Source organism: Pterocles gutturalis, unplaced genomic scaffold (genome assembly GCF_000699245.1).
Source record: "Pterocles gutturalis isolate BGI_N339 unplaced genomic scaffold, ASM69924v1 scaffold24621, whole genome shotgun sequence".
Classification (NCBI taxonomy): Eukaryota; Metazoa; Chordata; class Aves; order Pterocliformes; family Pteroclidae; genus Pterocles; species Pterocles gutturalis.
In genome coordinates, this window is record NW_010103664.1 from 20785 (window position 1) to 37260 (window position 16476).

The 16476-nt window shown below is 39.2% G+C and overlaps 1 protein-coding gene across 1 annotated transcript; it reads right to left on the reverse strand.

Annotated features, from left to right (window-relative positions):
• Positions 1–872: 872 nt before the first annotated feature.
• On the reverse strand, positions 873–14012 carry HEXB (hexosaminidase B (beta polypeptide)). Its single transcript, XM_010086800.1, has 12 exons — positions 13953–14012; positions 13187–13233; positions 12857–12967; positions 10369–10470; positions 8626–8755; positions 6703–6883; positions 5558–5644; positions 4906–4978; positions 4066–4240; positions 3165–3255; positions 2864–2956; positions 873–1062 (listed from the first exon to the last, which is right to left on the reverse strand). The coding sequence occupies exons 4-12, from the start codon at positions 10462–10464 to the stop codon at positions 873–875; spliced, it is 1116 nt and encodes a 371-aa protein (XP_010085102.1). The 5' UTR covers positions 10465–10470; positions 12857–12967; positions 13187–13233; positions 13953–14012.
• Positions 14013–16476: the final 2464 nt, after the last annotated feature.

The following is a 16476-nucleotide window of genomic DNA, read 5'->3' on the forward strand; positions in this document are numbered from 1 at the left end:
CTATGCCACGGCTGTTAAAATAAAGTGGAATATGTATTATTATAAACAACTGCCTGGTTGTGTAGGCAGGAGGAGACATACTGGCACTCTAAATCTTTGTGTAAACAAAACTTCCAAGAAATAACAGATGGCCGATTTAGGGAGTGAAAAAGAGCCCTATTCTACCATTGATTGTACTTCAGTAAGTACAGTTCTGTTTCAATCAGGTGTAGTGGAATATTAGAACACAGGTCGAACAGCTTAAATTCAGGGGCTAATTGTCTCTATGTTCTGCAAAATCTATTGCTTTTATTGAAGAGAAGTCAAAGGTGATAATATGAATCAGTTGACATTTGCACACTCCCCTCCCCCCCACCCAACCCCAATGTTTTTTTCATATGCAGCTCTAATTATGTAATTTTCATTCATTTTTTTGGGGAACCAGTTTTAGTAAACAGGATTTTTTCCAGCTACATTATCATAAATCATTCTGTTTGCATGTGGCTTTAAAAACAAACAAAGAAAAAAAACCCTGTAGCTTTGATGGTGCAGTAAGATAATATAAAAAGATGTTTCAGAATTTCAATAGTTGTAGTGAAAATTCTGCTTCTTGGATTTAAGAGCTAGATAGTACTGCTACAGTGATTTGTAGGATAATAGATACAGCTGTTTAAATTGCACTAAAGAGCTGCAATGGAAGAAACTGAATAATGAAATGGCTCAGCTGAACTATTGCTTGCCCCTAAGCAAGACCTATTCTTAGTAAAAGACAAGGTTGTTGTCTAGGTCTCTGGAATATACCCCATCTTTTTGTTTCCCTTCTCCCATCACCATTTCCCTGCAATTTGGGCTGTTGTATCCTACGGGAAGCTGAGTTTAGATTTGAATAGTAACTACTGCTTACTTTCAACAGCAGTGGCCTGCGCCTTGGATAGGCAGAGCTGCTGTTCTTCTAGTGACCGCGATCTAGCCGTTACAAAGTTCTGCCTACCCACTCTCTCATCCCATGGTACCCAGATGCAGAGCAAGCCAGAGCTGTTCATTCTACTTGGAAAGGCTCCTTGGCCTGCTGCAACCACCAGTCTGTATATACCATGTATAAAAGTGTTAGGAGGGACATCGTCCTTAGGCCATGCTCTAAGAATTCACAAGAGCCTGACTAATTAAATCACCTCTTTGAGTTTGCACGATGCTACAGAAGCCCCATATACATGAAAGGCAACAGAACTGCAGCTCCAAGGCATGCTCTTTTCATCAGTGGAAATTTCTCTAGTGTTTTTCTGGTTCAAGACCTATATTAAAGGAATCATTTTTAGGATGACATGTCCTTTTATTAGTCTGTTTATAACAGGAATTGTTTGCTGTAAGTTTATGTGCCAGCAAAGCAGTCCTAGCACTAGAAAGTAGTTTAAGGAAAAAGTGTGCAACAAGTAGAGAGAGTAGTCCTTAGTTTGCCCCTGCCTTCTGCATCTCTGAGGCTAATACTACCAGAGCAGCTGTGGTCATCTGGATCAGCTCTCTTATACAGCAATACAAGTGCCAGAGTTAAGAAAGAAGATGGAGATGCAGCAATAGTTAACTACATCCAGGAATAGCATGGCTTAGTTCACTATAAAACCCTAATCCTAGAGGTACAGCCACTGTACACTTCACTGTTCAGTTGTATCAGTGTTTTCTCTGAGCCCCATCAAGAGATACACTATCCAATTAAGTGATAGGACATAAGTTTCTACAGCCGTTTAATCTTATTTTTAACATGTACTTGTTAACTCTCTCAACGTTAATCTATTTTTCTCATGACTGAAGGAGATAACACAATTTACATATAGTTATTTTCCTATAGCATTATTTTAAGCCAGCTTTAAATAAACCTAACAAGTCAAAACTTACAAGTCTTTCAAGGCCATCTTAACTTCATTAAAGAGATAGTTTATGCTGGAAGCTAAAAGTCAGTGATTCGAACAGATAATCATGCTAAGATACCTACAGGAACATGAGAAGAGTGCTTGAGTTTTGAGTCATGACTGTAATGCCATTTTATCTTGTCTGATTTGTATCTACCTTGAAATTCTTCTTCAAACTGTTGCAATTTTCAATGACTTGTCAAACTTTTGTAAGGAAATTAAATTCTTGCTGCAGTCCAACTTTGCAACAGCATTTGGGAAAACCTAAAAGGCTGACTGCATACTTTTAAAAGTGGAGTCAAACCTGGACTTCAGACCTAGAAATCACTCATTTCTACAACTGCAAATATACAAAGAAAGCATGAGCAATAATTAGCCAGTAACTTGTCTAGGTACTTTTTAGGAAAGAATTGCAGAGAATAATATGTTATGAACTGGCTTTGCTTACAATAGTCATAAATGAATTAAAATTTATCAGGGACTTCTTATCAGTCCCTTGCAGTCCCTACACTAAGGCAGTACCTGAAAGAATAGCTCACTGAAGCTCACCTCTCTTGCAAGCAGCTCTACTTGACTGCCTGCTGCAGGTCGTTAATTATTATTTATAATCAAAAATTGACAACTTTTTTCTCCTGTCTGCATACTCCTCCCACATACCCTTTAATATCCTTTTTGTCTGAAGTCAGTCAGTCCTGGTGTTGGTTTTTCCTTTAGAAGAGAGACATAGATGACTTCTAGCATTTACTTAAGAAAGTTAATGAGTTCTGAAAATGTTAGTTGCAAAACTGTCTAGAACTCCTGTCTTAAGATATCAGTTGTTCCTCTTCTGTGGATACAAAAACATGGGATGATATTTACGTAGCCAGATGAGACTGCTAGCTCTCCTCCCTTCATTTTGAGGGCAGCAGTTTAGGCCTGTACTTGAACTCCACTGGTTATAAGGCATGAGAACCAAGCTCTACTATAGCTGTTAATCTTACCGGAGCATGCGGCATCGATGATTAGTCAGTCTTTTATAGGCATCGTGCAAGTCGGTCACAAAGAGTCTTTCCCCTACAGCACTTGCTCGAGGCCTGTGAAGGTACGCTGAGTTTTAGAGTAAGTATAGTCTATAACCAAGAATGGATTAAAGTTTTTAATACCAGGTCTTATATATCCTGAAGCATCCCATTTTATAGCTGCTCAGATTCAGCACAGAGCACTATTACCAGTGTCCTGTTTGATTAATTAATGCTCCTTGTAGCTGGCTTTCTCAAATCTTAATGATGAAGCAGTTCATACCATAATCTTGGTGTGAGGTTAGTGGCATCCACAAATTCGCCCCACAGGCAGGCTTCTCCACCTATTAAAAGTTTCTTCTGTTTTTCAGATCCTGAATTCAAAGCAGAAAGTTAGAATTTCTACTTGCCCAGAAGATGGGCATATATCAACAACTTCATTTTCCAATACTGAGAGAAGACAGATGTTCAGTTGTTTGTTTTATCATATAAAATATCTGTCCAGAGCACTAACTTAACATTTTGGTAGTCTTGTTACTGAATGTGAAAACCACCAGGCCATTTGCCCAAAGAATCTATTTCCCTTCTCTGTCAGAAAGGATTTTACTTGTTATCCTCTGAAGACATTCCTCAGCCTTCTGACATTCTTCAGAGATTTCAGTCCTGAGTGAAACTGTTCATTCTATCACACACTGAACATTCCTTGAAAAAGCTACAAAGTCAGGTGTTCACCCTAATTAGCTCTGAGAGCTATCTTGCACAAAATGAAAGCCCCCAGGAGAGCAGATGTTTGTCTCAGCTTTAGCCAGAGGGAGAGAACATGCCTTTTTCAACACTCTAGAAGCTTACTAACATTCAGTGTCTGTCTACCAACAGCCATTTTGCACAACTCTGCCCCTAATGCATGATGCATCTGTCCACCTAGTCCAGCATCCTGTCTCACACAAGCACTAGTGCCAGATCCTTGAGGAATGTAACACCTTTTCCTTGTGAGAAGTGGAAAGTTGCATTTTTTTTTTTTGAGTTTTCCAGAGTTCTAGCTGACATCAGAGTCCTTTGATTACAGCGTATCTGATCATAGTCACTGCATGACCACTATAAATAGCCTTATTCTTTCAGTTTACCCCTTACTATGAACCAAAGACTTCAATGCACAGAACATACATATAAAAAAAGTAACAAACCAGGGAAGTTAAGTGGTTCAACACTGTAGTATTTCTTCCAGTCTTGCCCATAACTAATGTAGTCTAAGTACCAGGGAGCTGCCAGGATAGCAGTGAACCCAGCTCCAGTGACACTGCTCAGTTCATGAGCGTAGTTGTTTTGCATCCACACTTGAACTACAGTGTCTGGTTTCAGCTAAAAGGGGGAAAAACAAAACAAAACAAAACCCCAAAAAATTAAAGATAATCCTAATTGCTGTTATCAGGAAAAAGGATGATGGATTTAAAAACTGTTTTTTGTTTTTTTGGTTTTTTTTTAAGATGAACATTTTGGAAGCTACCTTTTGTCATTTCCCGAGTTCCCCTCTCCTCTCCCCGCAGTATAAAGCTGATTAGCGCTCTGCTAGTTTTAAACAGAGTTCACACTAGAGTGAAGCAGAGGTTATACGATAGACAGTTAATGCCTTAAGAGGGTTCGGAGGGTTCCTACATGCACCAGTTACCTGACCAGCTCCGAAAAGCTGAGCACCTGGTGGTACTAGACCAGACACAGAGTTACATGAGAAAAAAAGAATACAGAAACTCATAGAAACTTCCCTACCCTTTACTCTGATGCTCTAAGTTACATTATATTATCTGTGTTCACCTTCTGAAAGCACTTCAATGCTGTTCCACATATTTTACATGTTCAATAAATTATCATTTTAAGGCAGGCCACACACCTGGCAAGACTTGTTAAAGTCAGCAGGCTTGCTTTAACTCTTAAGAGACACAACCATAACTACTTAAGAGTCTACTCTGGAAGCCTCCCACAATATCGTGGTGTTGTGCAAGAGTATCTTACTTATTTTCCCATCTTACCTGCGCTCGGTTATCAAACACTTCTTGCCAGACCATGTATCCTTTGTTATAGGAAGAAACAATGTCCAAAATCCTAGAATTCAGAAATAAGATCGTATTTGTGAACTTCAGTGAGATCAGTACAGGCACATGAAGGAGCAATGATTTCTGCCCTAAGGCACATGAGGCCTTTCCCAACACTGCATAAGGGACCAAGAAAAAGCACGTTTTTCTGGTTTTGGCCTTCAGTGCTCTAAGAGGATGTCCTCCCATGTATTTGTAGTTAAGACAAACTAATGTTCAGAACTACCAGCAATTCATACAGGCATCTAAATCCATGTTATTTAAGAACAAGAAAAATAAAAGGCTGAAAAAAACCTAAGGACTTTTCCTCCACGCCCTGTGTGCTGACATTACAGCAAATATCTAGTGTAAAATACCCAATACATTCAGAGCGTGTGTAGAACTAGCCTACATGTGCTTGTTGTGTCCCACATTTTAATGCTGTGAACTTTACATTCAGTGTATTAAAAGAAAGTGGGTAGTCCCCAGCACGTGGCAATTTTTTGAACACAATATAGGCTAACCTAAATCAGCTTCAGTATCTGCACCTCAACACCACCCTCAGATAGCAGCTGTGAAAAGCTGAAGAAGAATTAAAAGAACAACATACTTCTGAATATAGTAAGATTCCAGTTTAGCATAGTCAGTGCCAAATCCTTGCTTCTTCATGAACTCTTTCACTTCAGGGTTCGATCTCCTTAAATAATAACAACAAAAGTTTAAAAAAAAGAATAATTGTTTTATTTTATTAAACCAGATTTCCCAAACATTTGCATCTATGCACAGCACACTCGTTGATGCCTTAGGCATGCCATAGCCTAGAATGCACAAAAGAGCAGAAGCAGCAGGGTAACATGATTTAGGTATTTAGAAACAGTTTCATCCTGATTTGATATAAAGCCAGATTCTCTGGTAGAACTACTGGAGTCTCTGTTCTGAAGCAGTCTCTGTCAGGCTGCCCCAAGCTCCTGAGAGCTCTGGGGTTCCTGGCTTCTCTGTGACTTTGTGGGAAGGTTGCCAGCAGGTTTGGAAACTGAGCAGACAAGATCTTGTACCAGGGGATCTGCAGGAGTGACATCAAGAATTTGGGAAAATACCCCAAAAAGCAAACTAACACTTTTGTGATAAAGCATTTGTCAGAATTTTTTTCTTTTCAAAAATTAAAGCAAGACCTAAGTGCTCAGATTTGATGTTTCAAGAAAACACACAAGTACAAACTAGAACAATTTGAACAGTCATCCAATTAGATCTGCTCCAAATTCTCTATTATTAGTTACTCCCACAGAGAGATTCCAAAATATTCAAAATCCACAATCCATTGAAAAACTCTGTTAATACATGCCGTACTTTTAATACAAGCACACAAGAGTCAATACTGTAATACTTAATGTTGGCAGGTTTTCTGGAAGGCAGAATTCAATGGAAAGAACTGCTTTTCCTTTAACTCAAAGCATTTAAATGTTACTTATATAGTACTTTTCTACCATACTACTTCTCCTTCCTGTCAGGTTAATTTTCACAAATAAATCCTTTAGATTTCTTAACGTTTGTGAAACTACCAGTCAAAGCAAAATTCTGCATAACACTTGCTTGTTAAGGATCACAAACGCTCTGCCTGCAAATAGTCATAGAAGGAGGAGCGGACATCTCTGGCTTAAGCAGTGAAAACTGTCTCACAGAACTGTGTTCCGTAATTGATGGATTTAGGCAAATTTAGGAGGCACTAGATATTTATTCTTTGAACTGTCACCATACCAACAATCGAAGTTCACTTCATCTCCTCCCAAATGAATGTATGCATCTGGAAATACACTGCTGATCTCTTTGAAGAATTTAGTCATGAAGTCATAAGTTGTATTCAAAATGGGATTTACAGGTCCAAAGGACCCAGTTGGCTGTTCTCCATTGTAACAAGGGGTGAGAAGATCTTTTTGACCTAATAAAAAAAATCAATAGAGAATATTCAGTTCCACACTGGTATGTTAACTTTGCTAACAGGAAGAGGCAGTTACCAAAAAAGTTAATATTCATGATTTAAGTGCTCATCTATTCTAAGTATAATCAAATAGAGGCATGATGAAATAAAACAACTTGCCCAAGGCTGAAGAACCCTCTAACTGGAAATCAGGACTCTGACTTTTGGCTCTCACACTAATTTATGGAACATGTCACTATATTTGGAAAACAGGTTCTGGATGACTACTAAAAAAGCTTTAATGGATTGAGGAAAGAAAACAATTAGAATGAAACCAAATATAACGAGTGTGCTCCAGAGGTCTTTTTTTTTTTTATTACTCTGCTTTGTTAACACCTAAGTAGGTGGGAGGTATATGGCTCAAGGTAGATGTCCCTGCCTCAGTCTGCTAGGAATTTACACAAGAAAGGAAGGCTAGACAGACATCAAAATAAGCACTGGTTCTTGAGTCAAGATATCTGAAGCAACATGAGCCAGGATAACAAAATAGGAAAAAGTTATTATACGTAGGTTGGAGATTCCTAAGTCCCATTTATTTTCTAAACCGTGGTTACAGAAGCAGCACCTTCCTGGCTGTGATTCCTACTCCAAGCTCATTTCCCCCAAACAGGGTCCTAGTGGTAGACTGCTTCAACTACCCTCCTCACATGCCTTAAGACTTCTCTCCAGTATCTTGAATTAGAATGCAAACAAAGTATAGCTACTCAGGTTCATAGGCAAAGCCAGGACTGGCTCCTGCACATTACATTTTAAAAAGCTGTTATACAAGAAACTATCATGAATAATTTATTTTAGGCAAGGGAGCTGAACCTTGCTCTTAATAAGAATGTACACCACCTCACAGATCACCAGGCAAGCCACTGGCTTTTTTTAGTGGTCTGTAACAGCCGACCACAGCAGATGAAGGATTCAGAAAGACTGTTCAGTAAATTTAGTTTTTGCCTTCTTCCTTTCCTCCTCATTCTAGATTAGTGAGAAAGAGCCTGAGGTATCTTCCAACATTATGGCCACATCCCCACAGGATGAGCACAAGACTTGCCCCATAGCTAAAGCTAAAGCTATGAAGCACTAGAAAAATGTGTACTACTTCCAGTTTGGCCCAAACTATCTTACATTAATTGCAGTGAATTTGCAGTCTATGCACCTTGAATTAAGGCACAAGGTTCCCTGGTCCTTGAGTACCTGCAAATACCACCACTCATAGGATTCAAGCATTCTCTGTCAAGAGAAGTATTACTCTGAAATCCAGAAGACAGAGTGAAGAAGTATTCAACTTTGCTGTGTTTTGTACACTGGCAGACTACCACTTTACTAATAGACAGAAACATCAAACACTTTGAAAGAACCTTCCCAAAGCAGAAATCTCTGCTCTTAGAGACAGCAGATCACCATTTCTAGGCACTGCCTTATTACTCCAAACTCAAGAGTACTGGATGGGGGCATAACAACAACATGAACTGTAAGGCAGACAGACTATATCTGTGCTTTCACGCACACATACAGCACAGAAGTGTCAGCTTTCTCCGTTCATGTTAGTTCCACTAACATGTAAAGGTCATGACCATCACCGACTCTGGCCCTTGCTAACCTCTTATCAAGGGCCTTTCAAAGCACTTTAAGGGCTGCTTTTTAAACAACTTTGTTTGCTTTGCTATACCCTACTTACCACAATCTTATAACCATTAATACTTTCTTGGACATACCTTTTCCCCAAGACTGCGTGTGTCCTGGGGTATCAAACTCTGGGATTACTCTAATGCCTCTTAACCGGGCATACTCAATCACGAGCTGGACGTCAGCAGGAGTATAGATGTGGTTATAGGAGTACGCTCCCTGTGAAGTATTCACATTTAGAGACAGTTTACAAAATGTTATACCAACAGCGCACAAAATTGGGATTAGAGTGTTATAATTTAGACTGGAAAGCAGTTTTACCAGCTGGCCTTTTCTGGTTTATCACATGTGCAACTGCACTGACAGAACTTTTCAGGTGACTAGTGGGCAGGGGGTGGGAGGAAACCAGCCACAAAAATTAACCCCTTTTTCCACACTAAGACAAAATCTCCTGAGGGGACCGTCCTTCCCTCCCTAGCTCACAGTTACTGAAGAAAACAGAAAAGGTAATCTATACTACATCAGATTTTTGAAAGATATATTTTTCAGTTATTCTGTACAGAGGCAAGTTAGTTTTCCCCTCCACCTCTGCATTGTTAGTTCTGAACCATAGCGTCCTTGCTACATGACATGCAAGACTAATGGAAAAACTCTGCCAAGTCAGAAAGAACGGCATCTTCTTCCAATACCTTGGCTTGTCAGTTTTGATACAATGCCCAATCTAGCATCAGGGCATACTAGTTTTGTGATGCTGAATTTGAGCATAATTCCACTCCCACACAGCCAACAAATGTGACAAATGACCCAGACTGATAGCTTGGTGAAACAGATGCTTGCTCAAGAGCCAAACTACATACGAAAAGCATCATGAGTCCTCATGATTAATAGCACTGCAAGCTTCTATTTATCTGGAAACTGTTTCCACAGCTGAGTTACTGAAAAAAGATAATGGTAAACAGGAAGCCTTTCAAAAAGAACGCTATTGAGACAAAAGCCATCTCCCTCTCTACAGCTGTCTGTGGGGAACAGACCAGAACTCCACAGCCATTACTAGGAAAAATAATCTGACTGCACCACCCAACATCTAGAATTTTTGAATTGCAAAATTCTTCACGGCATCTGCTCAAGCACTGCCTACATAATTTTCATGAGAGTCAGATTCTAGAAAGCATTTTAAAACACAATCACAAATCTTGTGCTTAGGCTCAGTCTACTTAATTATTCATGCTTTATTTGACTACTACTGTACTATGACTGAGCAAGAACCTCATGATGGCTTTCATTAATTAGCAAAATCTGCTGTAAATCAGGAAATAAAGAAATACATTGCACAGTATTTGTTTCAGAAAACCATCTCTCACTTTTGGACATCTTATAGACATGTTACGTTTTGTAAAGTTAATTAGATTTCAGAAACGGCAAAAGTACTGCTGTAATGGTTCCAACTGACAGGACACACATTTGTTTGAGTGCCAGGAAGTCTACCAGTTAAACAAACCAACAGAAATCCAAGCAGTGCTCACCATAATCGGTTATTTGCACACCATGACTGCTTGAGGGCCTGGAAACACTGAGGATCACTGTCACCAGCAAATTTACACAGAAGAGTTAGGAAGGTTTACGATGCACCCACCAAGGAAGCCTTGAACACGGTCCACACAGACATTCAGGTAGGATCCTAAATGCAGACTAGCTGGTTACTGGTCCTGTGATACTGTTTCACAATCAGCCAAGGCAAACACATTCAACCATTGGTAGGTTCTGCAGCTTATTTCCACAACATATGTGCCAGATTTCTGCCCTCCCAGCCTACTCCAATTATGTTTACTCACCTTGTCACTTAACTCAGGGAAATATATACTCTGGTAAGGGAACGACTGATCGTCTACTATATGCCAGTGGAGAACATTGAACTTGTTAAAAGCCATGGCATCCTGTAACAAATAATGCAATACAGTCTAGTTAAGCACTTCACTCTCACAGAAAGCCTATGCAAAAAAATGGTCTTGTCCCAGTTTATCCCTGATGCAACTACTGAAAAATAAACAAAACAAAACAAAGAAAAAGTGTACCATGTTTCACTGAGTCCTAGAAGCACACACCAAAACAGCAGCCTGTTTATACTACTGCTCCATTCCCCTGCCATCTATTTGCTCCACTCCTGTGAACAACCTCTTGATCTGATCACACTGCACTGGCTGGTGGAAGGGGAAATGCTATAAATGCTTATGGATTTCTTCCACTTCAGAATATATCTGGGTAATTCTCTGTGCACCATCACCTATTTCAGCTTACAGAAAAGTTTAACTTTTCTACCTAAATAGTTTGGACTCAAAAACTAAACAGCATGAGAGAGTTTCCTACTATTTAGTATATCCCTGCTTCCTAGTAACTTCTGCAGATGCCATTTCAGATGCTTGCAAAATAAACCATGCATTTTCCCCACAGAAGATAGTGTTCCCCTTAAGCTTTCAGACATTAGAAGTGTCAGTACTTCCCTTTTTTAAACTTGAAGATAATCAAGATAAATGTTAACATACTTATTTTAAAATCATGACTCCAGATGGACAGTTACACACATACCCTGAGTTACCCAAGTTTGTCAGAGTCATTAGAAGTGTTGTGTGCTGCAAGCGGATGGAGTAAGTCTTCTGTAGGTTGTTCAGGACAGAGAAACTGCAACACAGTTGCTTCCAACCCCTTGCTATAATGCAATTACTTCCACCCCTCCCTCTTTCATTTTTCACCAAGCTGTGCTTAAAGAAGTGACAAAATCTCTTCAGGAACTCCCACCAAATCCAAAGGAAAATTTATATATTGTCCATTCCCCAAAATTTTCTCATCTGTTTTATTAGACAGCAAAAGTTTTAATTACCACAACTTCATGTGTTTCTATCAAATACCGTCTTTCCACATAGAAAATTGTATCCTCTGACCTTCATTTCAGCTACTCCTTTGTCAAGGCCAGTACCCTTCCCGCAAATAAAGAACAGCAGCAGAACACAAGCAAGAAATGTACCTGAACTGCTGCCTTAAGCATCTAATTACCACACGTCCGTGAAGGGATTACTACTGCTTTTTATTAGGTTAGCCTAGATTCAAGCAGGCACAGAGGTGGGAGGAAAAGCGCACTTGTTCTTAAACCAGCAAAATGTCATAAAATGTATTAAAAGTATTAAAGCCACAGATATGATTTAAGGAAAAAAAAAACAGAAAAGCAACAGTTACAGAAACACAAAAAATGGTTAGAAATGCAAGTCTCAAAAGTCAAGTTACTCTTTGGACATTGTAATCTCTTTTCTAAAAGACAACAAATATTGACACAAGGAACTACTTGAGTCTTTGAAGCACCTCTAGTTGTAAATGGAACACTACACAAATGCTACTTGCTGAACAGGGACTGATCTTAAAGATAAATACAAGTGATAAATACCCACGGAGGGGCAGGTTTTGAGCACAGTTCAAGCATGACCTCAGAAATGAAGACTAGTTTTACCTGCACTCCCTTCCTGCCCATTTTAAACCTGCTCTGAAAACTCCTGCAACATGGAAGGGAAACTTCCAACACTATTTCATCTTGGAAAAACGAGACAGATGTACGACAAGGAGCTGCACGTTCGTCCACTCAAAGGCTTCTCCATTTCAACCCACCAAATAAACCCTGCTACAAGGATTTCAATAGCAGAAAAGAGTTGGCTGCTATGACTACACAAATTCATCACCTTCCCATCAAGGTGGGAGTATGCACACCTTCCTAGTGTGTTACTTTAACTTTTCAGAGAAAGTTTTGTTTGGGTTTTTTGTGTGTGTGTTTTTTTACTTTTTGAAGAGATGCAGTGAAAGAAATCAGTAGCTTCCAGTGAACATTTCTGATTTCCCCCCTTACTCTGTACTATTAGTTACTGGCTTGCTCTTAGTAGCCTAAGAAAGGACTACCAAAGCCTAGTCATTGCAAAAAATTGAATTTTCCTGCAACCACTGACACTGAAACCAGGACTTGCAAGGTCTCCCCTGTATTGCTTGGTGACAGTCAGATGTCTCACATGCTTCACAATAAATACCTGAGCTGGTTTAGGCAACAGAGAATACAGAAAACCAGGGTACCACAAATCCCAGCCTCCTTTACAAATTCACTAATAATTGTGTCTTCCCACTCAATTCCTTTCCAGTGTGTGTTCTGACCTTCACTCAGCAAAGTTCACTCTGTCCTTTTAGAAGTCAGCCAGAGGAGATGGGTTCTCCTTTCATACTACCTACTTCAGGGGGAAAACACAACAACAAAACGTCTTAATTATTAATGATACAAAACTGTCCACTTACCAGGTTTGTAAGAATAGATTTCAGAGGTAAATAATGCCTTGACGTGTCTAGTAAGATTCCTCTATGAGCAAATCTTGGGAAGTCATCGATTTCAGATTCATTGACAAGAAACTGTAAGAATAAGATTTAAAAATTAGAATTCACATTTTATATTCATCATTTCAAACAGGAAATACTTACTTTCCACTTTGTTAACAGTTTTCCAAGGATCATTTTCTGAAAAAAAATACTTAATGAAACTAATAAATCTGCTGTTGCTAGAAGAGCACCTAATAAAGAACGTGGTTGCCTGTTATCAGGACTGTGGTTTTAGTTAATAGCTATACTTACACTTCCATAGTCATCTTCATGAACCAACTGGCTGAAGGTTTCCAAACCTGGAAAAAAAAAACAAGAACAGGATCTGGAGTACAATCCAGTATTTGTCCTTTAAGTTTTAGTTAAAAACAGGACCATAACTAGAAAGAATGCTTTGTAGCTGAGTTTCTTTATCACTGTTTCCTTAACTGCTCAAGCACCACAGTTAATTAAGTTCTGAAGACTGAACCATTCAAATTCTTCATTATACACGAATACTGAATATTAGCACTACAGCTCAGCTGTACTAAATTAATCCTTGGATAGAATGCAAGTTACCAAGAGTAAGGCAGGAATTTCTGGTGTTGTCATGCATCTATTCCTGCCATTTCTGGAACTGGTGAGATTTCTAATTCAGCATGACATATTCGCTAATTTAGACAACACTCCAGTAACAGCAGCACTATGGTCTTCTTGGTGACGTGTCCAGCATGCTCAGTTATGAGGTGCAGTCAGGAAATACCTGAGAGCTTTTTAGCACCCAGGATTTGCTTGGCTTATCTGATTTCAGACACAGCAAGAATGCACTTATGGTGTGCCACTGAATCGGAGGTGCTGAGCATCCGGACTGATGGTTTGACCAGCACGGATATGGGTATCCTTCTGGCCAATATGCCCAAGCCTGCTTCCCCTGAAGGACTGAATGGGAGCATGGCTCAGTGGTCAGCTGGTTCTTAGTCTGACATGGAGTTTGTATAGGCCCTGAACAAATAGGTCTTTAGGAGAAGTATCAGCTTACCTCTTAAAGCACCCCATACCTCATCTGCTTTCAGTACAGCCACAGGCTCAGTTACAGTCAAATGATCTAGAGAAAAGAAAAAAAAAAGTTATACCTCAAGAAAGCATGGAATGACAGGACAATGCTAACAGGCATTAAAGAGATTCTTCAAGTGCCATGTCTCCCTTTGTTTTTTTAAAGTCTAACCAATGTTGTTTTTAATAATGATACCATGCAGACATTTTTCATTTATGTGCTCCTGAAATAATGCAAGTTACTACTTAGAAAGTCAACAGTTAATCAGTAAGATAAAGAAATACTGCTAAATGGCAATATTGCCCATGGGCCAGAATTCCATCCAAGTTTAACCCAACTGATTTAAAATGTGTCAGATTATATTTCTGCATTTAAGACACAGACGATAAGGGCTGAGTAACTAAGCCAGATTTAATTACAGTTTACTTCTTTTACCTTCCTTTTATATAGATTATGCTTACACATTTTTTTAGAGATCTAGCTTGTCAAGTAATATTGTTATGTGCTTACTATACAGGTCTAATTACAAAGTAAAAAAAAAAAAAGTCATACCCTACCATCTAATGAGCATGTATAAAAATACACTATACCTAAAATCTATAGATTTATATTATTATTTAAACACCAAGGTGATAATAAACTGACTAGAGTCACACAACTGAAGCAGCACAGAAAAAGTCAGAGGGGTAAATTGCTGTGTAATGATTTGTTGGATCTTCCTCAGCATGAAAGAACAGTTGGTTCTAAGTTATACAGTTTAAACTTTTGACTAAACTACCAGAGAAAAGCCATTCAGGGACATGAAGAAAGTACCTCAAGCTTCCACTTTAACCTAAACACAGACTACATATACTGGAAGCTCTCAGCAAGAGAGAGAACTTAGAAGACTACTGCAGTCTCCACAGGTCTTCTTGGGGCAAATCGCAGTTCAGTCAGGGATTTACTTCCAGGCTTTTTACTGAACATATATCACACCTTAAATGTGATATTTGGAATGTTTTACACAAGCAGGTAAGATGCCAGTAGGCAGAAGGGCAAATAACTTGTACTTTGAGTACATATCCAGACTCTAGCTATAGGGTAATCACTGACTGATCCATACCATCTCTATTAAGAAAAGGAGCCACACTGCTCAATCCAGCAAGTGACTAATAACTGCATACTTCAGCATTTGTTCTCTGAGCAAGCTGTGTCACTAAAAGCAGAAAATTAAAGCCTTCCTGGAGACTGGAGAGCTTAGCTTACTACATAAGGAAACCCCTTTCCTATAGCAGAGGGGAAAACTCCAGCTGTTCCAAAAAGTGCAACCCAAAAATCACAGATCTGACAGATGTCCTGACAGAAGAGAAGAACCAGCTTAAGTTAAAATCAGAAGTTTGCAAACCAGTTCAAAGTTCAACTAGTAGTAAAGCAGTAAAAGAACGTGATTGTGGCAGAAAAGATCTAAAGCATAAGCAATTTTGCTGCTATACCTCATTTGCATTGAAATGTATGATAAACTTTCACACAAAAATTGCACTACGTGGCTAAATGTACCAAAAAGATTGAGTAAACCTAAAATCAGTATGTTCTATCACAAGTCAGGGGAAATTAATCAATTAACTCTGCCGCAGATGTATGACTTAAGATTAAAAGGATTTTTTTTCTAAGGATCTCTATCCTGGATAACAAGCAACTGCCTTGCCTAGTACAGAAGATTATCTCAAGACAGAACTAGGTGAACTGAATACGTAGAATTCTGTGATAACCCACCTAGACAAAAAGCAATACTACCAGCTCATCCTTATTCCTGTTAAAAAACTTCTCTGGTGATCAGGACTTGATTTTAGAGTACTTCTCTACTCTGGACTTCAGTCCTAGAACTAAAGAAACATGGCAGAACACATCCAATATAACCATCATGTTTTAAAATCCTTTCTTGTATCTACTGGTAGAAAGAAAGTGGATTTATAATACTACAAGATGAATAACAAGAAGTTCAAAGAACACTTTCAGTGTTTCCTGGAAAAACAGAAACACCACCTACATAAAACAGGATGTAGGTAGTTTCAATTCCAATGTAATTGTTTCTAAAGAGAGCAGATGAATAGGCGAAGCCAGCCTTCCCTCAGCACCCTGTACTGAAAGAAAGGATGATCTCTTGACTACACATAGATGTCACCACATGTAATTGGGTACAGCACAGTCTAATACCTTTGATTCTTAATGACAGTTACTAGAAAGGGTAGCAGCAGATAACCGAGCAGAATTCTAGCTAAGCTGCAGAAATCCTAGGCTTACACTGCTATCCAGCTTCACATTTCGCTGTGGGCTGAGATTTCCCACAGCACTAACAAGAAGAATTACCTTCTGGTTGCCACGGTTGTGAAATGTTCTCGAGCGCCTCAGCGAGCCTACCATTTCCAGCTCCTCAAAAAAAAAAACCCCGGACTTTTACAAGGGGCACACGACTGGAACACAAGCGCGAACGATGCCGTGCGACAGGGAGGAAGGCGGTGGCGGGCGGCGC